This window comes from Castor canadensis, chromosome 4, assembly GCF_047511655.1.
Source record: "Castor canadensis chromosome 4, mCasCan1.hap1v2, whole genome shotgun sequence".
Taxonomy (NCBI): domain Eukaryota; kingdom Metazoa; phylum Chordata; class Mammalia; order Rodentia; family Castoridae; genus Castor; species Castor canadensis.
Window position 1 is genome coordinate 83,460,231 of NC_133389.1, and position 24,047 is coordinate 83,484,277.

Sequence of the window (24,047 nt, forward strand, 5' to 3'; positions counted from 1 at the left end):
GCTAGATTTGATGAGGTGTATAAGAAAAATAATAGAAGTATGTACAAAATAGAGCAGATTAGAAAGGTGGGGTGGGGAAATTGGGGATAGACTAGGAGATTTTAACAGAGATGAAGTTTTGCAGGAGGATTAGAAGTTTGCCATGATTCTCTGAGAGATATGTGCACATCAGATTTGGGGTGAGGGAGATAGAAAACTGTGTGTTAAGCATTGTCTTTGATCTTGATTTTGACCTAAAAATGCATCTCTAGGGAGCCATACAAGTAATCAGAAAACACTATATAAACATCGGTTATTGGTGGGCTGGAGGTATGTTCAAGCTGCTTAGCAAGCTCACTGAGTTCAAACTCCAATACTGCCAAAAAAAAAGGGAAGAAGAAGTGGAATTGTTGGTTCTGAGTCCTAACTCTGCTGTTTATTGGCTGTGTGACTTTGGTTGAGTCACTTAACCTCTGTGCCTCAGTTTTCTCATCTGTAAAATCAGGACAGTACAGCACTTGCCTTACAGGGATAATAGAGGTTCGATGAATTCACAGTGGGTAAGTAAAGCTCTTACATTGGTAACCAGAACATGACAAGCTTTCTTTAGGGATCATGACTAGTATTTTCCCCTTTCCACTCACTTCCTGCAGGTAACTCACTTCTCAGCCTGAAGTCTGAAGTTCTTCCTTTCTCAGGAAAATCTAAGCCCACAGAGGTGATGGTGCCAGGTGTCTGTGGGTGGGAAATGAGGGTCTCTGAGAAGCTGCCAGTGGAGAAGCAGGAGCCCCGAGAGTGGGCAGGGGTGGAGGCTTAGGTTCCCAGGCAGCAGCCAGACTCACTTGCCAGTCCTCTGAGGGACAGCCTCATGGTGGGCTTTTCTGTGGTGGGCCTGGCCTCATTAGAGTCTCTGTAGCTTGAGCAAGACCCCAGGCTAGAAGAGGGAGTGGATGGAACATGTCTCATTGGCACCAAGCCAAACCCTGTTGGGTGAATAGTGTCCTGGAATGGACAGGACCCAGTGCCAACCTGGGGGCTGGAGGTGGGACTCTGTAGGGTGAGGGGAGAAAATACAGAAAGGCGCAGGCGGTTTCTGTGCACACTAGGATACCGCCTGTTCCCACCTGGCTTGGCCAAAGCCCTGCATTTCCCAGGAACCCGTGGGCAGAGGAGCTCCATATGGCTCTTTTAAATGAGTAATAATAACTCCACCAATAAAAACCAAAACATAAACCAAAAGCACTCACTCCTGCATCAGGCCCCAACTTCGCTGAGGACCCAAGTCCCAAACCCCAGAGCCATCTTAGACTAGCCCCTCCCCAGCTCTGAACCCCAGTCCCACTACATCAGCGATGCTGTGTTTTCTAGTTTCAAAATATGCCTTCACTATCTCCTACCCACCGAAGCTCCCACCCCACTCCCGGCCTCCACTGACTCCTTGTGGCCTCCAGTGTCTGTTCTAAGCCCGGCTGCTGGAGTGAGTCAGTCACAGCATAGGCAGATTCCAGTCCTCCAATCAAAACCCTTCACCAGCTCCTGGTTTCCCTTAGGCCCAAGGCCAAAGCCTCTCCTCCACCTTCAAGGCTTCAGGTCTGGCTGTCACCTCTCGGACCTGGACCTCCTCCACCTACCCCATAGGCCTCCTGGCTACCCTCAAAAGTGCCACACCTACTTGAAAGTGCTCCTACTTGAAGGCCCCGTTATGGTGCCCTTTCAGCCTGTGGCACCTGCAGCTGGCCACCTGCTAGCTCTCACCTGCTAGACGTCTTTGCTCAGACAGTCCTGCTCATAATGCCTCCCTGACCCCTTTAAAGCTTTACCATGGGCCAGGTACAGTGGCTCATGCTTATAATCCCAGCTACTCAGGACCTCAGTGTGAGGCCAGTCCAGGGAAAAAGTTAGTGAGACCCTACCTAAAAAACAAGCTAAAAGCAAAAGGACTTGGAGGGGTGAGGCTCAAGTGGTGGAGCACTTGCCTAGCAAGCAGGAAGCCCTGAGTTCAATCCTCAATACCACAAACAAACAAGAAACGCACCCTGCCCTCCCCTGCTCTGCTTTGCTCCTCAGTGCTCATAACCCCCAAGTGCCTGCTCTCCCGTGGCTTCCTCCTGGTTAAGCCTGTGCCCACAAGGATGGGCTATTTGTCTGTTCTCTCCCTGATGGCAGCACGTGGGCAGTGCCCTGCCGGAACAGAACCTGCCCTTGACCAGTGCACGATTTCACCCAGGGGTCAGGCTGCACCTGGTGTAGACAGCGATGGACAGGCAGGTGCAGGGGCACAGGCAGGAGGCGGCATCTGCTTGATGGCCAGGTTGACCAGGTCGTAGCGGTGGGAACGGCGCAGAGGCAGGCAGAAGCTGTAGAGTGCGTGCAGGACTGCGCAGAAGAAGCTGAGCAGCCCGATCTGCTTGCGGTGCTGCAGCCAGTGGTCCAGCCAGTCGGGGAAGCGGCGGTACTTGGTGCCGCGCTGCAGTTGCAGGGCAGCCGCCAGCACGCCGGGCAGGTACACCAGTGACAGCAGCATGTAGGCTACACACGGCAGCGTGGTGTTGACCACCGACACTGGCAGTTTGTAGAACTTGTTCTTATTCTCCTGCACATAGGGATGCAGCACGTCCCGGATGAAGTTGTAGCCATAGAAACAGACGAACAGCCCCAGCGCCAGGAGGGTGGGCACCTTCCAGCCTGGGAGCAGGCGCAGGGGCATGGCCTCCACCTCGCGGGTGGATGCCAGGGGTCCCATGTCCACAGGTTTGAAGCCCATGGCATGCACCATCTCAGAGACAGAGAGCTTGGCTTCTGGCTGGTCACTGCAGATGGGCACCTGTGTGGAGAAAAGGGGTGGGGGACACAATTGGATGGGGTCGCAGGTCAAGGCCTCAGGAAGCATCTGGGCCAAACTCTCCACTAAGCAGCTAAGGACACTGAGGCACAGAGAGGAGGGGTTTGTCTAAGTGAGCTGTCAGTTAATGGAACAGCTGGGGGCACAAGATGGCTGTGACTCCCAGGCCAGGGGTCTATCCCAGTTCTCCTGTGGCCTCCCAGCCAGGCTCACCACTCAAGGAGAGAAACCCGTCTCAGTGAGTTCCTGCCTGGCTCACTGAGATCAATGGCCACAAGTAAATTCTCATCCCAACAGCCCCCACAGGCTCTGGGAGTTGCCTGTGGGTTTGCATGTGGCCTGGAATGTGTGGCCATGGCTGCAGCACCATCCCTCAATATAGGAGTGTCTCCTTTGGTGATGTCCCTTGGTCCCATGGGAACCTCCACCCAAACAGAAGGCCTTCCCCAAGCCAGCCTTGCCTGCCCTCTCAGTCTGAAGCCCACTGAGTTCGCACTGAACACATGTTGGCATCCTTAGATCCCGAAGCTCTCTGGGAGCCTTGCTGGCACTGCTGGGGTCAGTCTGCTCTTCTAATACCAACTGAGCACCTAGTCTGCGTCAGACTTTGTATACGTGATCCGCTGGCCTCCCACAAGCCTGCAGGTAGGGACTATTGTCCCCATTTTTCAGATGAAGAAACTGAGGTCTGGGAGTCTTGTTTTTCACCACTGTGGCTTTGTAGGTTGCGCCCTTCCTACTCCTTAGTCTAACATGAGGTAGGCCCAGGTCCAAGCCCACTTCAAGGTCTCCCTCAGCCAGCCTGCTTGCTGTGCTCCCTCCAGGCCCTGTACCTAACACTTGCCCCACTCTGCCCTGCCAGCCTCCATGCAGGAGCCCCTATGGTGCAGCCTCATTCCAGGCCCTGCGGGCAGGGCTGGCTGGACTTGTTGGTGGACATTCTGCACATGAAGAATCTCACATTTTTGCTCCAGGAAGAGGAAAGTGGCCTTTCAACACTAAAAACCACCCTGTCTTGTTAAGAGTTCCTCTAACCAAGAAATTTATGGAGCTTTTTCTGTTCTGCAAAGCCATTTTTCAGTCCCCAGAAAAATCTGCTGTTGTTACTTGCTCTAGGAAATCCACTGAGCTCTTGGAAGCCCTTGAAATATAGGAGATCAAGTTCGGGACATGCTTGCCTCCCCCAGTTACTTTCATCTTTTACAGTCCAATTTCATAAGCCATGTGGCCCCTTCTTGACTTCAAACAGTAAAAAGCTATCACCTGTTCCACCTTTGCTCACTCCTAGGAAACCCAGTTACCACAGCAGAACAAACATGGGTTTCAGATTCCTCTGAACAGGGTTCAAATCCCAATTCAGCAACCTTGGGCTTTTGAGGGCGATCACTAACAACTCTGAGCCTCAGTTTCCTGCCATACAAAATGGAATTTAACAATGATGTGAGATTAGCTGAGACAATGCACAAACAAAGCTGGTGTGCTGATGGCTCTTGAAGACATGAGTCATTTATATTTATTGCTGTGATGGCTATTTCCCCAGAACCTACCTGCTGGTTCCCATCCCTCGGGCCAGCCTGCCGGGTCCAGGCAGAGATGACATTGAAGGCCTCGACCACTGTACAGGCGGGGAAGAGAGAGGCCAGGAACTCATCATTAGACTCCCGATGCGGAAGGTGCTCGTTCTCTGTGGGGTTGCTCACATCCACCAGGATCTTGCCGGCTAGCTGGTCACTGAGCGCACACAGTGAGGAGTAGTGCTCCCGGAACACCGCCACAAAGATGATCTCCGGAGAGCTCACTGCCTGCTCCTGGAAAGTCACGTGGACAGAGGAGGGGAAGAGCCCAGCTATGCGTTTGGGGTTGCGGCTTCCCACCACCACGCTGAAGCCGGAGCCCACTAGGCGTGTAGCCAGGGAGCGAGCAAAGTCCCCACTGCCCAGGATGCCCACTTTGGGGGTCCCACTAGGGGTCTCGGCAAGGCTGCCATCACTGTCCATCAGGCGGCGGCTGATTAACGGCTTGTCCATCTTCCCTGATGTTCTGGTGGCTGCAAGAGAAGGCAGGAACCTGGTCACTGGAGAGTGCTCAGACTCTGCCCACCTGTAACTTCCTCCCCTTGTCCCACGGGGATGGTCAGGTATTTGCTCAGTGGGTGCTCACTGAGTGCATGAGCTGAGCAAGACCAGTCCCTGTCCCCAGGAGGGCACAGACTCAAGAAGGAGACGGGAAAGGACATCTGCCCTCCACCCTTTGTCCTTCTTGCAGAGTTGGTGGAATGAGTTTTAGAAGTGGGTACATACCTGAAGGAATATAAGTCAGGATACAAGACACACTTGCACATGGATGTTTATTGGAGCACTGTTCACAACAGCCAAGGTGTGGAAACAAGTCTAGATGCCCTACATCTGATGAATGGATTATGAAAATGTGATACACACACACACACACACACACACACACACACACACACACACTCATACATACAATAGTGTTTTATTCAGCCATAAAGAAGAATAAAATTATGTTGTTTGCAGGTAAACAGATGGAAGTGGAGAACTTCATGTTAAGTGAAATAAGCCAGGTTCAGAAAGACAAAGGCCGCATGTTTTCTCTCACATGTGGAAGATAGATCCCAAAGATAAATATATACACAAAGCAAACATGATCATACACACATTTTTATGGGGACCATGTTTATAACAGAGGAACTAGTCTATGGAACTCAGAGGAGAGACAAAGGAAAGGAAAATGAGAGCCAACAACACTGAAATGCATTGCATCCGTGCAGATGGAGGATATAAGGATACACACTGAACACTGTTGAATAATAGGGGTAGGAAGGAAGGGTAGGGGCGAGTAGTAGAGGGGGTGAACTGACAAAGCAAAGTATATTCACAGCTGGGGTACATCGAGAAGCCCTTAAACACTGACTCTGGAATTAGGAATGAAGGACAGGACTGTAAAACAGGTACCACGGAGGGGCGTATTTGTGGGAGGGGGGAGGATGAATGGAGGAGATAAGGGAAGGTGAATGTGAATATGGTTGATGTGCTTTGCATACGTATATGAAACAGAACATTGGAATCTTTTGCAATTGTTTTGGGGGGTTGGAGAAGGTGATGTGAGGAGAGACGGAGCGGGCAAACCTGACCAACGTACAATGCAAGGCTATTCAGAAATGTCACAGTGAATCCCTCCTGTACAATTAATGTGTGCTAATAAAAAGGAAAACTATAAAAAGCAGACTATGAGATTTCTATGGCCATGTCATGCAGGGCCATGCTTCTTTTCAAAAGGATTCTGTAACAGAAAATATCGTTAGCCAGGAGTGACCATTCAGCCCCATCCTCACCATTGCTGGATGTCATCTGTGATTATCCACAGAGCCAACATGCTTCTGTGCTGGCTCTTCCTCTGCAGTGTGGAGCAGGAAGTCCCTCTCCTGCTCTTCTTCAGTAGGCAATGAGCAAGCAGCCTGAGGCAGGGCCTCCTCTTACCTGACTCTGGACCTCACCATCATGGGCTGGCACTGATGTGGAGTTCAATGTTTGCCAGATGAATGATGAACACCGAAACCCTCCTCTATGAGGGTCCCGGAGGACATAAAACGAATGGGACCCTAAAGTGGCATGGGTACTCTGGGATTTCCTTCAGTGAGCTTGAGATAAAGGGGATGTGGAGGATGTCCTGGACTTGGGCCAAGAACCCAGAGTAACTTGTTGATACAATTATATTTTAATTGTCACCAACTTTGAACTCAAATTGGCTATTTCCTTCAAGTATGAGGATGAACGACAAACCACAGTAGTTGGCCGGAACTCTGAGTTTGTCACCAAAACTGACCAGAGTCAAATCACAGATTCAAGTATAAGAGTTCTCAGAATACTATTACACCAGCCACTAGGTCTTGCCATTTAACATGCTACTAAACAAGTGTGCATATTACATGCTTTTAAAAAAAAAATTAGCATCTGGAGGCCAGCGCCAATGACTCACACTGTAATCCCAGCCTTTTGGGAGGCTGAGATTGGGAGGATCAAGATTTAAGACCAGCCCAGGCAAATATTTTGCAAGACCCCCATCTCCAAAATAACCAGAGCAAAAAGGGACTGGAGGCACAGTCTAAATGGTAGAGATCCTGATTTACAAGTGCAAAGCCTTGAGTTCAAATGTCAGTTCTGGATGTGAGGGTAATCTGGCTACAACATCTGTCACCCCACTGATTGCCAGGGTTGATGTGACTGATTTGGCTGGCTACTCGGGTGTCCCCTTCCTCTATCACTGCCCCATGTGCATTCCTACTGAAGCTGTGCACCATCCCCGATAGAGAAGGGTAGCTGCATTCCCCTGCTAGAACCTCCAAACAAGCTCTCAAACTCCAGTCCACCAAAAAAAAAATAGTATCTGTGTTGCAATTGTTTTCCTCTGTAACCTTAGGGTACTTTAATTTATGCATTTAAGAGCTTTATTGTTAAATGAATAATAATAAAAAGAGCATTATTGTGATCAGAAGAAGTTCACAGGCTTCACCAGCATATGGGTCCCTCAGGGTCCTTGGCGCAGTAGGCTCAAGAGGCCACCTGACCCCACCCCATAGTGCAGACTTGGAACCCTATGCCAAGAAGGGAGGGCTGGGAACCAGACCGCCAGGATTTTTATTCTAATGTGGGTGTATACTGAGTGACCTGCGACCTGCCTGTGCCTCAGTTTCCCTAGCTGTAAAAGGGAGACAATCCTAATACCTTCCTCATGAGCAGGTAGCAGCAGCAAGCAGAGCCTGGAACCACGCTGAGCTGTCATTAGCAACACAGGTATCATTGAGTAGTTACTTAAGCAAATAATTGGGCAGCAGAAGTCAAGTTCACCTGTGACAGGCCAGAGGTGGAGGAGGAAGGGAGACCCTGCCCGTGCTCCTCCTGCTAGAGGGGACCCTAGCTGCCCAGTCACCTGGGGCATGGGGGTGGGGGGTGTCCTGCCCCAATGGGGAGGGAAAGGAACCACTTGGAGCTTTCCAGACAAGTGTGTCCACATTTGCTGGAAGTCTAGGTGACACCAACTGGGTCCCCTAGTGGACAGAAGCTTGTCCTTCATCTTTGCTCTCTCCTTCCTGTCTCCTAATTAACTTTATGTTAGGATGGGAAAGATGGAGTCACTGATTTACAGTCCACTTGGGGAGATGGACTTGGATAAGACCTGTTTACCAGCAACTAGTCACAGGGCACCTGGGGGCAGAGCCCAGCTGGGATTCTGTCCAGGGGACCAATGCCACCCCGCAAGGGAAGCTAGAGAGGGCTACAGGGCAGCCTTCGCCTCTGATGGTCTGGAAGATGCATGGATGGTTTACAGTCTCAAAATAGCGCAGATCCAAACCAAGGTGAAGAAAGGCAGCCAGACTCAGATTTTGAGTCAGACCTGTGCTGAAGCCACATTTAGCATCGCCGGGAGAAGGATTATTTGAGACTGGCCCTCCCGGTCCTGGAGGAGATCCTGCTTCAGTATTGGCTTCCTCTCAGGGAGTGAGACAGAGACAGAGGGACGCTGGGGGCAGGGGTTGATCTCGTCTGTGTCCCCGACTGGTGCTGCGACATTGGAATATCGCTAAGCCTCCCTGGACGCTCCTCCCAACCTTTTATTGAAGCGACCTACTACAGTCACCCACCCGGTCCTGAGGGCCCGGCTTTCAGCAGCTGGAGAGATGGAAGCTGAACACAGTGCACCTCAAAATTGCTTTGGCCGCCAGATTTCAGTCCTTGGGTCAGGAAAACGCCATGCTGTTCTGCTCCCTTGTGAGTCCTCCTTTTCCCAGGGCAGGTCCTTTATCTTCCTTTCTGAAATAGGGACAGTGCCACTTGCTCGGGGAGGTAGCCAGACAGGGAATCTTATCCAGGTCACTGGAGTGAAATCATGGCCACCGCTGCCTTTATCAGCCAACTGGACAACCTTGAGCAAGCGACTAGCCTCTCTGTGCCTTCATCCCCTTACCTTTGATTGTCACTTCCTAGGGTTGTGAGGGTGACATGAGTTAATATGTGCAAGAGCTGAGCTATCTTGTCTGACTTATGCACGTGTGCATGCTACCCTTAGTTCTTCCTGAGCAGTGGCCACATCGAATTCCCCTATCCTGCCAGGTCCCAGCACAAGCCCTGCTGCGGGTCTTTCAAGGCGGGTGGGGGCAGGGCAGGTGGTAGAGTCCTGGAGATCTGAGAGGCCCAGCAAGTACCCCACTGCCTGCGTATGTGACCTGAGGTAAGGGGTTAATAAACCTGTCTGGGCCTTGGCCCAGGCCTGGCTCTCCTGGGTTTTATTTATAGAGATGGAGCATGGAGGGGATCACATTGCAGTCAGTGGGCCAGGCCTGTCGCCTGCACATAGACCTGCCTACTGCCCTCCCAAGCTGTGGACCAAAGGGCATTGAGGCTCAGGTTTCCCTAACCCTTGGCAGGGTTAAATCATGGGTTGTAATTGTGGCTGGAAGGCCACGCCTGGCCCACAGGCAGTCTGCCAGCTCCTGTCTGCTCTTGGGCAGGCACTAAGGATAGGCAACCATGCCACCAACAACCCCTAGCCTTTTCCTTGGGGGCTGTGACAACTCTTCAGACATAGAGAGGCTAGGGCAGGCCACCACTTATCCTTTGGGTGCAGAAAAATTCTTCCAAGATGCAATACACAATTTAAGAGAAGGCAGTCAGATCCTTATCTAGAACCCAGGCATCACCCCAAGCCACTTCCCTGTGTTGTTGTTTATTTATTTTTTGATGCTGAGGGTCAAACCCAGGACTCTGCATGTGTTAAACACATGCTGTACCACCAAGCTATACCCTTGCCCTTCCTATGTTTTTATAGAACATCTTTGTAGGTCCTCGGCCTCCTCTCTCATTGTCAGGACTTTGTCAAAGCTGACTGCTGGCTGCTTGCTTCTGCAAGCCCACTCCCAACCCCATCCTGCTAATTTGCTGCAGAGAAGAAATTCCCAGTGCACCCTATCAAGACAGTGAAAAGACAGCCCACAAAGTGGGTGAAAGACATGGCAAATCACATATTGACAAGAAACTTGTTTTTTTGGGGGGGCGGGGAGGAGAGGCAGGACTGGGCTTTGAACTCAGGGCCTCGCATATGCCAGGCAGGCGCTCTTACTGCTTGAGTCACTCTACCAGCCCTTTTGTGTGTGTGTGATGGTTTTCTTTGAGATAGGGTCTCACAAATTATTTGCCTGGGGCCGACTGAACCATGATCTTCCTGATCTCTGCTTCCTGAGTAGCTAGGATTACAGGTATGAGTCACAGGTGCCTGGCTGGAACTTGTTTCTAAATATATAAAGAACCTGTAACTCTTATAACTCACTATTTAGAAGACAGTCAACTTATATAAAAATGGGCAAAAAAATTGAATAGATGTTTCTTCAAAGAAAATACATGAATGGCCACTCACCACACAGAAGGATGCCAAACATCGTTAGCCCTCAGGAAAATGCAAATTAAAATACAGTGAGATGATCCTTCACACCCACAAGGATGACTACAATGAGCATCAAAAAGGAGAAAAACAAGGGTTGGTGAGGATGTGGAGAAACCAGAGCCTCATGTGTCACTGTGAAATGGGGTGTGACAGGTCCTCAAAAAGTTCAACTTAGGGTTGTTTTTCTTCACATGCTCCTAGATACAAACCAAAGAGACATGAGCACATGCATCCACACAAAAATATGTACACCATATAGCATCATTCCCGGTACCCAGAAAGTAAAATTAGCCAAAGGTCTATCAGCTAATGAATGGCTAAACAAATGATGGAATAACATTCAGTCATAAAAAGGTAAAAAGGAACCACATACAAGTATCTGCTCCAACACGGATAAACCTTGGATGCATTGTGCTTGCTCAGTGCAAGAAGCAGGTGACAAAGGGCCACATATTATATACTTAGGTTTGTATGAAATGCCTTGAACAGGAAAATCCATAGAGACTGACAGAAGCAGATTAGTGGTTGCCAGGGAGATTTGGGGAAAACAGGGGAGGGACCGCTCGATGGTACCGGGCTAGTTTGTAAGAGGATGGAAATATTGCAAATTGATTGCAATGGTTGCACAACTGAAAATACTAGAAATCATAGACCTGTATACTTTAAATTTGTGAATTGTATAGTATGTAAAGTATATATCAATAGTTATTATAAAAGAAGTTGCTGATTAAAAGTAATTTATAAACTGGGCGCTGGTGGCTCACATCTGTAATCTACCTGTAGCTACTCAGGAGGCAGAGATCAGGGAGGATCAAGAGGTTTGAGGCCAGCCTGAGGCAAATAGTTTGTGAGACCCTATCTTAAAACACCCATCACCAAAAAAGGGCTAGCAGAGTGGCTCAAGTGGCAAAAACACCTGCCTAGCAAGCGTGAGGCCCTGAGTTCAAACCCCACTGCTACAAAAAAAAAAAAAAAGTGTTAATATGCTTACCCACATCAACAAAAAAAATTGTAAAAAAACAAATTGAGATGCCACAGACTGTCATGAGTGTGTGAACGAGAGTAAACATGTTCTGGGTGAGAGCTACAGAGCTCTTAGGGTTTTGTGACATCGTGGCATCTCTGCACCTTTCCACAAGCTACTCCCTAGTTGTTTTCCACATAGTTGAGGTTTCTAAGCCCCATGACTTCAGAGAAGTGTAACTGACACTGTTAACTGTGGTTGGAGGAGAAAGAAATAGCGCCTTTGGCCAAACAACCCCCTTGGCCTTGGTGGGGCCTGGGGCCTAGGGCCTCTGCTCCCACAGTTGCCCCCCTGCAATTCCTGGGCCCTGTGGGATGATCTATGTGCTGAGGTTGGAGGCCCACCCCACCCACTCCCAGGGTAGTGGTGAACAGAACAGATGTGCTCCAATGGGAAGGAGAAGGAGGCATTATCTGCTATTCGCCCAAATGTCTGGGGGTTTAAATAACACACAGGTGGAAATCTGGGAAGTGTGGCACTGGATCTGACTAGTCCCTGCTATGGTTTGAATATGGTTCATCCCCTCTGAAACTCATGTTGAAACTGAATCCTTTTTAAGAGACATTGAAAGGTGGGACCAAAATGAGAAAAAAACAAAACAAAACCATGAAAGGTAGGACCAAGTGGGACCTTTAAGGGGTAACTAGGGCCAGGCATGGTGCCTCATCTCATGTCTGTGATCCCAGCATTCAGGAGGTTGAAGCAGGAGGATTAAGAGATGGCGGTCAACCAGGCACTAGTGGTACATGCCTGTAATCCCAGATAGCTTCTCAGGAAGCTGAGATGTGGAGGATTAAGACCAGCTCTGGCAAATAGATTAAGAGACCCCATCTCCAAAATAACCACAGCAAAATGGACCAGAGGCGTGGTTCAAGTGGTAGAGCGTCTGCAGTTCAAACCCTAGTTTGAACTAGGAGCCCTGAGTTCAAACCCTAGTTTCACCACAAAAAAAAAAAAAAGAGTTCAAAGCCAACCTGGCTATATGGTGGGACCCTGTCTCTAAATAAATAAACGAATAAGTGTTTAGGGCTCTGTCTTATGGATTAATAGGTTATCTGGGTAGATCTTCTATAAAAGCCAGTTGGGTAGGTCTCTCACCATGTGATACCCTGTCCTACCTTGGGACCCTGCCAGCAAGAAGGCCATCACCAGATGTGGCCTCAAGACCTTGGAGCAGAATAAACCTCTTTTCTTCATAAATTACCCAGCCTTGTGTATTCTGGTACAGCAGCAGAAAACAAATTAAGTCATCCCTTCTTCCTCTCAAACTCATCCATTCCCTAATTAGGTGGAGCATCTCACCACTCCTGGGTCTCTCAGATCACACCCCTCAAGCCACATTCAGTCCTGGGCAAAGCTTACCCAGCCACCTCAATGCTACCAACAGAACATGGGCTCAGGAAAACATCTAACATTATAGATTTATTCAGGACCCATCACCTTAGTAAACTCCAAAGTCAGCCTGGAAGGGCACAGCTTGGAGGCAGCTTGATTCCTGTCTCAGGCTGAGTGCTTACCAGCCAGGGGGCCTGGAGTCTCCTGTCTACACAGGGGGGTGGTGTTATTTGAATGCACTGTAGTGAGGAGTCCATGAGATAAGTAAAGGGTCACACTCTGCTAAATTCACTTGAAATTCATTTTATTCCTCTGTCTAGGAGTTTTTACTAAATCTTGTCTGTGTAAAGCAGAAGAAATAGATACACCCAAATCAATATACCAAATGGAAATTTTTACTTTAAAGTTTTCTAAAAATGCACTCTGAGGTAATGGCCTGGAGACACACACATTTTTCCCTCTGAGACAGCTGGACGAGAGGAGATTCCCTTGGGGAAGAGGGGTGGTGGGTGGAGGCAGGAAGCGGTATACTAGGGAGGGGCTGCAGTAAGGTGCAGGGTACCAGGGTGTTTGGACTAGGGCATCAGGCTCCCTGCCAGGACAGTGATCATGCCATGGGGTCCCCCGGCCACTCTTCCCTGCCAAATCCCTGCTCTTGGATCAAGCCCCCACCAAGCTCTCCAGAGCAGCCACTGTCCTGCTGGACAGTATTCTCTCTTTCCTGTCACCTCCCTGGACTCCAGGCTCCTCCAGGGCGGGAAGTTGGCACCTTCACTTTGTGACAGCCAGCTCTTATCACAGCGCCTGACTTGTTAAGTCTCACTGAGGCCCACTGCCAAGTTCCTTCCCTGGGATTCTGATACTGCTGGTCCAGGAACCACACTTGGAAGCCACTGCAGTGGGTACTCAATCAAGTGCTATGGAAGGGGTGGATGCATTAAAGAAAGAACCACTCCAAAAAACCACTTCAGGCTTTTCCCCTGGGTCCTTACAGTTGGTCCAGCTCCCAGCCCACCTCCTCTAGAAAGTTCCCTTTGACAATGCAGACCCTGGACCCCTGCAGCTGGGGTCTCCTGGGCTGGGTGAGGAGAGGGATATTGGCAAATCACAAAGATCTGGGGGCCTGGAACCCCCTCCCACCCAGAAGACTGAGCGTCCTGGCTGACCAAGAGTCTAGATGGCCACTTCCCATCTAGGACTCTGTTTCACTGCCTTCATTTGAAGGCCCAGTGTGGAAGACCAGCTTATTGGAACAAATCATCAGTACCTACTGCCAGCACATGGGCAGCATGGTTGTCAGGACTTCTTGGGAAGGGCAAGAGGAAGGCCTAGTGGTCAGCACCAAGGCCAGGGACTCCAAGTACCTGGGGATACTCTAGCTCCAGGGTCTTCTTGCTACACACTCCAGGGGGCATCATTTACATATGAATCCGTGTGGAGCCCGCTCTGCAGCTGTGTTGAGCAGTGCTCTGTGCTGCCACACCCTCTCCAAGAAATTCCCTCACTTATGATTCCGAGTACCCACTGAGTACTCAGCAAGGAGCAAGGCCATAGGGCCATGCAGGAGGCCAGAAGATAGTCTGCCTTCCTGGGGCTTTTAGGAAAAAAGCCGACTGGCTATAGAGTGCACACAGTGCTGAAGGGAGCAAAATGCTCCAAAGAGGTTCAGCCAGGAACTAACAGCTTCCCTCTGTCCCAGGAGCTGGCCTGTGGGGGCAGCTGGCTCCCTGGAAACTGGTTAATCCAGCCAGGCTGGAGGCCCTGAGACTGAATCTGCAGCCTCAGCATCTGGCATGGGCTTGTTTCTTGCTTCCCAAGGAGACTTGGAGCTGCAAAGCCTGGGGCCAGTGGGTCTTGTGGGCTGTGGCTGCCCCTCCTCTCCCCTTGCCATGGTGGAGGATTTGCAGAATCAGGAAGAAGCCTCAGCCCTGCTCATAGGCAGAGTTGTGTGGTGGCAAGTGAAGGGCAGAGGTAGCCAAGACACACAGAGGCAGCTCCAGGGTTGAGTTCAGCTTGCCTCCTGGGGCTTGGGGATGTCACTGCTTCCTGGTTTGCCCAGCTATGAGCTCCTTTTCCAGGAAGCCTCTGGTGGGCATTCCCCAGGTCTGGGTAGCTGCTTCCTCTTGACTCGTAGGGACACTGAACTTGGCCTCTTTCCAGCTGCTTTACGTGGGGAGGATCATACAGCCACTTCCCAACCCCTGCTGTGGGCCAGCTCTGACTTTTGCAAGAGTGCTACAAGACTAGCCTCAGCTCCTGGCTTCCTCCTGGGAGAGGACAGAGGGGACCCCATGATCTGGGACTCACCCTGTACTTCTGTCTCAGTACCATCAAGTGCATCACTGCCTCACTTGTCTGTCACTCCACCAGGTGAAAGCCACTTCTTACTGTTGTGCCTCTAGCACCAACCCCGGGGCCTGGCACCCAGTAGGTGCTCAATTAGAGTTTGTGGCTTGAGTGACGTAACTTCTCCTAGGGCAGGGTATGCTTGTGGGTCTTAGCTGTTCCCCTAGAACCTAGTTGGGGTCTTGCTGCACCGATGGTGATGAAGTAACACATGAGTTTCTAATCTCACTGCAGCTTGGGGATATGGTTAGTTCTGGCCAAACAATGCACTATTTGAGAAACTTATTAACATGCAGATCTTATATTACACCAGTGTATTAAAATACTGCAAATAAATACAAAAGCATAATAGACATATGCAGCTCTGGTCAAAACGGAAAACCAAATACCAGATCTGATGTGCATCCTGGAATGGAGGTACCCATGCAAGCTTTAAGGATATTGGGCCATTGGCTCCAGGGCCCATGGTTTCTGGGCCAGGGCAGAGCAACCATTCAGAGGCGTCAGGTTGGTTTTCATCAGACAGGGGCATAAAGGGGCAGGTGAGAACCAGCCATGGCCAATGACACATGGGCATCTCCTTGCCCTTCCCAGCTTGGACTAGCCTGGTCTACCGCCTCTCCCCAGCCAGATCTTATGCCTTTTGTCTGCTCAGGTCTCTTCCCTCCAACTGACAAAATTCAAGGTCAACAGGAAGACCCAACTCTTCCTGTGGCTTTCTGCACACAGGTAGAAAGATGACCTGAGCACAGAGCAGCAGGTACCTTCCTTTAGAGGTCCAGGGGAGTAGAGTTGGGACTAGATCCCCAAACCTCCATCACAGCTTCCCACTGCCGATGTTAGTATTAAACCTAACACTCTTTCATATGCATAATTCACACCTCCTAGTTAAGGAGAACGATTAATAGCTTCTATAACGTCTCTCATTTTATGGATCTGAAACACGGATGTTCCTTGATCCTTGACTTACAATTCAGGTGTAGCCAATAAGTCCATTGTAAGTTGAGAACATTGTTTCCCAGACTTTCACCAGTCTGGGAAAAGATCCGAATTCGAAAGTTGAAGAAGGGTTTCTACTGAATGCTTTTACATCATCGTGAAGTTGGAAAATCCTGCCAAACCATTGTAAGTTGGGACTCCCTGTATAATATAAGTAAATGCTATGCTTTTGCTATGCAAACAGAAGCAGCTCTCTGGAAAAGTCCCTTCCCTCTTCCCTTCTGTCACATGACTGCCTGTAGTAAGCAGGGCCTCCCTGAGGCATAAGGTCAGTTCCCTCCCCCGACAGGGCTGGCACCCTGGCGCATCCCAGGGCCCAGCAAGTGCCAGCACGTGACCTTGGATATGTTGCTTGCGTATATGACCTGAGGAAGGCTATTATTATTTCCATTTTGCACATCACAAACCTGAGGACCACACAAGTTAGGGGATTTATTTCAAGCCCTGTCACTGGCTCTGGTCCAATCTGGAGCTACTGAGCATCCAAGCTGCTTTGTGAGTGGTGAGGGCACGGCTCCTTTTCTGGGTGTCACAAGCAGTCACCTGGCCAGCAGGAGGCCCATTGCTATCAGTGATCAGCCTCCTCCTCACTAAGCTGCCCTCGCTCACTTCTCTGTCCTCTATCCCAGACCTAAACCATGGCTCATCTCATGAGGCTCTCATGAGAGAGCCTTACTCTTTTTGGATCTCTCAGGCTTAGGGTTTCAGGACCCCATGTTCCTCTTCTGGCTCCACCTTTACCTCCCACAGCAGACAGAAGGATAAGAGGACAGAAGACGCCAGCTTCTAATCAGGTTTTAAAAGCCAGCGATAGCCACACACTTCTTAACTGGCACATTTCTATTCTCTCTGTGGGTATCTTCTCTTTCTGATGGACTCATAAACATTTTACTGTTATATTTCTTGTAATACTGCCTAGAATCACTATTTAGGCATCATGAAAAAATCATTATATTTTTAAAAGGAAGGAAGATATGTTCCTATCAAACAGAAGACAGAAAGGTTGGAGCACATGTAAGCCAATTCTCACACACACATGTGCAAGTTCGATCTGACAGAAAACAGAATTTTATCCCCACGCCACTTTGCAAAATAAAAGTGAATGAATAATTTATAGGGCTTTTTACCAACATCTAGATTTTTCGAATCATTCTAGAAGAATACGGTCCGATTACTTAAAGCAGCAGTTCCGTAATAAAGCAATGCAGAAATGGTTACCAATAAGCAAAATTTATAATTCCCAATGGGCCGGCTTTCTACAGAAATGCATCATAAATATTATCTTTAAAAAAAAAAAAGAAAGAAAACAACACACATCAGAACCCACAAAGTTGTTGTTCTCTCTACCTGCAAGCATTGTAATAAATCTTGGGACCCTTCACTTTGAAAGGCTCCCATCTTAATTTCCTGGATTCTCCCTGGAAAGGATGCCATAAGAATGAGCAAAGGAGACAATTTCCCCCTTTATTTTGGCAAGAACCTCATTATCCTTCACTTTTTGCTGCCAGCTCAGCCCTCTGGGAGAGGTTGACTTCTCTGAACAACCCAGAGATGCATGGGGTTTCAGCAGGCCAGTGGTTGTGGGAGAGGGGCCCCCACCATTCTCCACGCCACCTCAGAGTAGATCTGAGCCCTAACGGGACTTACCAACAACAGGCAGGTGCGACATCTGGTTGAAGCCCTTGGTAAACCCACTGTGAGCGGGGCCACCCTGTCTCACTCAGATCTTCACCTGTGGCCAGCCTGACTGCTGCTTCTCAGAAGGTGGGTGACCTGCCAGGAGCATGGGCAGTTGGACCCCCTCCCCTTCAGCCTGCACTCCTGCTGCTGGCCTCAGCGACTGGCCCGGGAGCAGTGACTGATGCTCTAGATCAGAGAGTGCCCTGAGAGAGGGCAGTTCTGCCTGAGACTTCCTGTTTGGGGAGGAAACCTCGATGGTGGTAATTAGTGGCTCAGACTCCACAGGAACTGGGGCGGGACAGCCAGCAGAACCCAGGATGCATAAAAATGAAAAAATGTCATCCAGCACAAGGCACAGAGAGAGAGACAGAGAGAGGAAGGGAGGGAGAGAGGTGCTGAGATGCTTCAAGATACAAAGTGAAGCATAAAGACCATAGAAAAGTGGCAATTTTTCAATTTCTGCAGGAGTAATTTATGGCAAATCACCATGGCTGTCACTGGCTTAGTGCTAATTCTCTCAGCATTTTGTGCTGACAAAGGCTTTGCTGTCATCTTTACTTGCCAGACAGTACCCACGATGATGAGAAAGACAAACAGACAAAGACTCACAAACAGAAGACAGCTCAAACCTCCACCCTAGTCCTAACACCACCCTGGCCCAACCAACTCCCCCTTCATGAAGATCCAGCCTGAGCTCTTGGGCACTTCAGGCACCTGCCACTTCCAAGAGTCCCCAACAATCTCTCCCTGCTCTGATTTCACAGGGGTTCAACCACATGCTAATAGTGTGACCTCAGGCCAGTTATTCTCCTCCTCTGTTCTGATGAAGTGAAACAGATACATCAGTGAACAAGAAAGCCCCAAGGTCACAACTTAGAGCTGCTCTTGTTGGGTTGGGAGGCGTGAATCAAGTGGTAGGTACAGTGCCTGCCTGACAAGCGCAAAGCCCTGAGTTCAAATCCCAGGAGGTGTGGGGGTGGCATTACTCTTGTTTACATGAACTCTTGCCCTGCTTTAGCCACCCATCATACAGGCCTGGATGGCTCTCTCTCTGCCTCTGTGGATGCCCCACAGTCACTGCAGCATGAGGAGGGGATGGCAGGGGGTGGGGGGGACGGGCAGCAGGGACCTGTGTATCCTCCATATGCATGTCCCCACAGTTCTGCCCACTGTGATGTCAGCACATCTGTTGGTCAATGGGCTCAGGCAGTGCTTTCTTTCTTTCTTTTTTGTTTTGCAGTACTGGGGCTTGAACTCAGGGCCTTCACCTTGAGCCATTCCACCAGCCCTATTTTTGTGAAGGGTTTTTCGACATAGGGTCTCACGAACTATTTGCCCAGGCTGGCTTCAAACTTCGATCCTCCTGATCTCTGCCTCCTGAGTAGCTAGGATTACAGGCGTGAGCCACCGGTGCCTGGCTTCAGGCAGTGCTTTCAAATGTTATTAAACCCCAGAGCCCTCAAGAATTGCCCAGGTAAGTGGTCTCCCGTGGCTCACACCTGTAATCCAAGCTACTCAGGTGGGAGAGATCAGGAGGATTGTAATTCGAGGCCAGCCCGGGGCAAATATCTTGAGAGACCCTGTCTCGGAAAATACTCAACACAAAACAGGGCTAGTGGAGTGGGTCAAGTGGTAGAGCACCTGCCTAGCAAGTGCAAAGCCCTGAGTTCAAACCCCAGTTCCACCAAAAAAAGAGAGAGAGAGAGAAAAGAATTGCCCAGGGAGCATGAGCAGCAGGTTTCTGGGTGGCCCAAGGCCCACAGTCCCTGACTCAGTGTGTGTTTAGTGGAGGCTCGGCAGCCCTGTTTCTATCAGGGCTGTGGGTGGTCCCCTGGACGCCCTGAGTGGAAATGACACTTCTCTAGGAAAGAACTCCCACTAGGCAGAGCACACAAACTCTCCACAGTTCCTCACTGAGACCCTAGCTATACCCTGAGCAACCTCAATCTCGGACACCCTTCTCCCCTTGGTACCCTACCTAACCACAACAGGTATTCATCAGGAGTTGCAAGGGCCATGGGAGGACAAAAAGTAGTCTTACCAAAACTTGCAACAGCATGGGGGTTGTGGTTTCCACTCCAGGATATCCAGGGCAGGGCTTTCCCAGATGGCCCCCTCCCACCCGTCCTTGACTCAGGGTAGTCTGGCTTTCTTCCCTTCCAGTCTGGCCAGTCTACAGCCATCTCCAAGGACAAGCCACAGAGGCCTAGTCTCACCTCCTGCATCTGCTCAGACCTCACATCCAGAACCGGGCTGAATGACTAGACAGCACCCTCACTATATCTAATATGCTACTGAGCCATGCGCAGACCTGGTTGACCACCATGGCCTCAGCACAGTGCACTCAGAAGCCATCAGCCCACTGTGGCAATGTGCAGGCCACTCCCCACCACCCCTAGGCCCAGCTCACAGTCACCTTAGACTCTATCCAGAGCAAGTTCACCCCTCACTCCAACTGTGGGTGTTCTGTCACCCTCAAAAGCCCACCAGGAATATCACAAACCCACTCTTCCCATACATAACCTGATAGCCCCACCATAAGCATCAGACACTTACAGTTATGGATGGGCTGCCAACCATGGGTACCCTGACAGCCCACTCCACCCAGTGAAGCTTAGTAACTCTTTGCCAATCACCACATTCCTTTACAGATATATCACTGACTACTTTTATCGTCATTTTTTTTTTGTTGTTTTTACAGTTTAATCTCCTAATCCAATAGCTCAAGAAGGCTTAAAAATGGGCTATTTGGGACTGGAGGCATGTTACAGCACTTGCCTAGCATGCTCGAAGCCCTGGGTTAGATCCCTAGCATAGTAAGAAGTTTTGCTCAGATCCCACATGAATGGCTGTCATTACTCAGAAGACCAAGATAGGAATAAGGAGGTAGGAATAATCACTTCCCGACTGCAGAACATCAGTGTTCACCTGCTGTATGTTCTGCACATGGCAATAGACAAGTATGAGGAGGGACTGATTGACGGGGAGTTGAGCCTGGAGAGGTGTTCCAGAGGCAGGATTCTTCTGCTGTGATAGCACCTGATTTGTCGATTCAGAGCAGTGTTTCTGAAGAGCTGGCCACATGCAATGAGGAGGGACCACTCTGCCCTGAGGTTAAAAGTGTAGGAGTTTATGATTCACTAGCAGTCACCTGTCAACCCTGCTGCAGCACAGTGGTCAAGGTCAATAACTCCAGTGGGGGTGGGGTGGGGTGGAGGCGTTCCTGTTGTCTCTGGTTTTGAATCCTGGCTCACACTAGCTTGGGCCTCACTGAGGTCCATTTCCTTTCTTATATTTGGAAATACAGGAAGTATGGGGGGGTGACAAATGATAGCTGAGACATTTATCCTGCCAGATGTGAGACTCAGCCAGTCTTATTATACTTGGCACAAAGTTAGTGCTCAGTAAATGTTTGTTGAATGAATGAATAATGAGCAGAATTTAGATAGGCATACAGACAGTGGTTAGGAGTCTCAGACTTGGGGTTGAAAGAAGAGACCGGAGTCTCGTCTCTCCTCGGAAATGTTGCGTGGTTGGGAGAATAACACCATTCATCTCCTAAGAGTCCTGAGGCACAAAAAAGCTCATGTATATACTGGATTTGGCCAAGGCTGAATGGCTAGGGCCGGGAATGAGGGCTCTGTTGTCTCAGGTATGAGTGCTGTGCATGGCAGGGAAAGGATGGAAGAGGCTGGACAAAGCAGAGACCTGGAAACTTTGGGAGGCCAAGTTCAGAGGCAGGTGGGAGGAAGTGAGACCTCTGTATACCACCCACAATGCCACACCTCATCCCCTCCTTCCCATCGCCAAGCTTCTAATCTCCACACCCTTCCAAACTGGGGTGGGGGTGGAGTGGGGGTGGAGTGGGGGTGGGGGGAGGCACACATCCTTTCAGGAAAGAGGAAAAGAGCCACCCTAGCCTGAAGTAGTTCTAATAATTACTTAATCGACAAGCTTTGTTTTAAATCCACAGGCCATTTCTGGTCCAAATATTAGAAAGCAGTTTTACAGAGTACTTAACTTACTCAGCTCCAGCTTGCCCAGCCCAGGAAGTCCTGGCCACCATGGAAGGTAGGGAAGGCAGGAAGGGGTGGATTCAGCCTCAGTGGGAAGGCAGGGGAACCCAAGTCCCTGAATGGCTGTTCCTACCCCCACCTCAACCCACACAGGCTGCACAGAGAAGGAAGCAGTTGGTATAGAATTCTCCTAGGCTGGAGGCCTCCGCCTAAACACTAAGCAGGGATCTGAGTCTAGGAATGAGGCCACTCTGCCACAGAGAAGGGGACTCTCTGGGCCTTTATGAGAGGGGTTCAGACTAAAAGAGCACTGAGCCTGGAAGTTCCCCATCAAATGAACACTCAAACGCTAGGGGAAGAATGAGGGATCTCATTCTTGCTTTCAGCAAGGTTTACAAGTGAAGAAACAAGTGCAGCAGGCTGAGGACCTCAATGTCAGTCCACCTGACTCCAAAGCCGGGCTCTCTCCCTGTACTCACCTGCCTTCGCCCCACACAGTGCTCAGGTGTGAGGCTTTGGACTTTGGTCAAGAACTTTCACTTTTTAACCCTCTGAGGCTCTGCCCTACACTTTGGTCTCTGTTAAGTCCAGGGAGAGAAGAGCCATGGGGTTCGGACTGGAAACAATAACAGGAGAGAAATCTACCTGTTTGACATCTCCATGCTGGAAAAGGCACATCTGCAGGTCCAGTTTGACCAGACTGAGTCCTGGGGACCTCAATAGGCCTGGAGAAGGCTGTTCAACCCTCGGGTGACCAGGTAGCCTGGCCGAGTTCCTTGCCAGCCCCGAGGTCAACATTACCCCATGCCAACTCCTTATCTTCATCCCAGGTTGCCTGGCTGAGGCCACCTCAGCACCATTCAAGGCCTCCTGGAAGTTCCCTCCTCCCCCCACCTTTGACCAGTGGCACCATCTGCTCCACTATGCCCATCTGTCCATCAGACATCCATTAAGCACTTCCTCCCTGCCAGCCCCTTTACAGCCCACTGGTGACAGAGATAAGTAGGACAGGCTGGGCCCTCCAGGTGCTCCTGGCTGAGTGGGCCAATTGCCACTGGGCACCTGCAAGTTTAACAGAGCTTGCAGATGACTGAAGGGGTACACCCAGCTGAGACCCTATGGTCTTCTGAGCATTCTGGCCCCGGCATGCATTCTTTGGGCTGCCAGCATCCTCTGAGGCCACTAGTCTCTCCCCACCAAAAGATCATCTGGGTTCCCAAGTCTGGAAAGTCTGGGTTCAAATTCTACTTCTGCAACTTACTACCTGTGTAACCTTGCTTTTTAGAACAGTCAGGCTCTCTGAGGCTCCACATCCCCATGTGTAACAAAAGATGATAATGGTGGCTTCCTGCTGTGGTGATTAGCCGGGGATGTGTGTGCAGAGCCCTTAGCAAGGGGCCTGGCACACATAAATTCGCAATAAATGCTTGCTATTATTTATGTCATGACTGCACTTTGATGGGCAGAAATACCTCCCTGGGGCAATTCCTGAACCCTTACTTCTGTAGCCTGTCTCAGAGGTGGCCATGGACCCCTGAGAGGCCTCTTGGTGCTCTATGCCAGGGCTCCAACAGAACCTGCTGGCATTTTCCTCCTCACCCCCGACGCACGATCGCACCTCTGGTCTCCCAAACGACATAATGCACACCCTCCTTTACATGTAACCAGTGACCAAAGTTCCAACCACACTTCTCCCGGCAACCTGCTCCCAAATTTCGGAGAAGTGAGCAGGAGGAGGTTCGTTCCAGACTAGGGCTCTGCGGGCAGAGACGGGCACGGGGCAGTCCGGCTTCCTAGGCACAGGGTCGGTGTCCCCGCCCCAACCGCTAAGGGGTGGGAGGCCTGGAGAGAAAGGTCCCGCCCACAGGGTCCTCTCTCCCCTGGGACCCGCAGGAAAGCCGTGGGACACTCGCGACCTGAAGTCTTGTCCCAGCTATCCGGAGGGGCGCCTGCGTCTGCACCCCGGGCTCCCGACGCCTTCTCTCCCCCAGCTGCGTCCCTGCCCTGCCCACCCCACCTGCCACACGCGGCTTCCGTCCCTGGGGAAGCAAGCTCACTGGGTGGAAGACCAGGACCGGGTTCCTCTGCCGCCCGGCGCACGTGGCTTGGGTCTGGGGGACTGAGGCAGCCAGACGTGTAGCGACAGCTCCGATCGTCACCGGGCGGGCGCAGGGCAGGGTCCCGGGGACAGGGCGCAGCCCACAGCCCTGCGACGACCGGGGAGGGGTCACTCACCTCTGCGGCCCGCCACTCAGATCAAGCGACGGCGGCTGCAGGTCCCGGCGGAGGCGGTCGCTCGATCTCAGGCTCCTCCCCTCCGCGCGCCCCGCGCGCCCCGCCCGCCAGGCCGCGGGGCCGGACCTACCGGGGA

At 50.6% G+C, this 24,047-nt stretch overlaps 1 protein-coding gene across 10 annotated transcripts in view; it reads right to left on the reverse strand.

The window, feature by feature from the left end:
• The window catches only part of Steap3 (STEAP3 metalloreductase), a 36,233-nt gene extending 12,548 nt beyond the window's left edge, over positions 1-23,685 (reverse strand). For 6 of the 10 annotated variants that reach the window (XM_074070552.1, XM_074070562.1, XM_074070560.1 and 3 more), the window contains exons 1-3: positions 5,122-5,299; positions 4,369-4,868; positions 2,221-2,803 (exon numbers count right to left, since the gene is read on the reverse strand). In XM_074070552.1, the coding sequence (XP_073926653.1) occupies positions 2,221-2,803; positions 4,369-4,868; positions 5,122-5,299 (1,261 nt within the window). Of the gene's footprint in view, positions 1-2,220; positions 2,804-4,368; positions 4,869-5,121; positions 5,300-6,173 lie in introns of those variants that run through there. The other 4 variants (XM_074070553.1, XM_074070554.1, XM_074070555.1 and 1 more) reach the window with 4 other exon arrangements.
• Between the last annotated feature and the right edge of the window lie 362 nt (positions 23,686-24,047).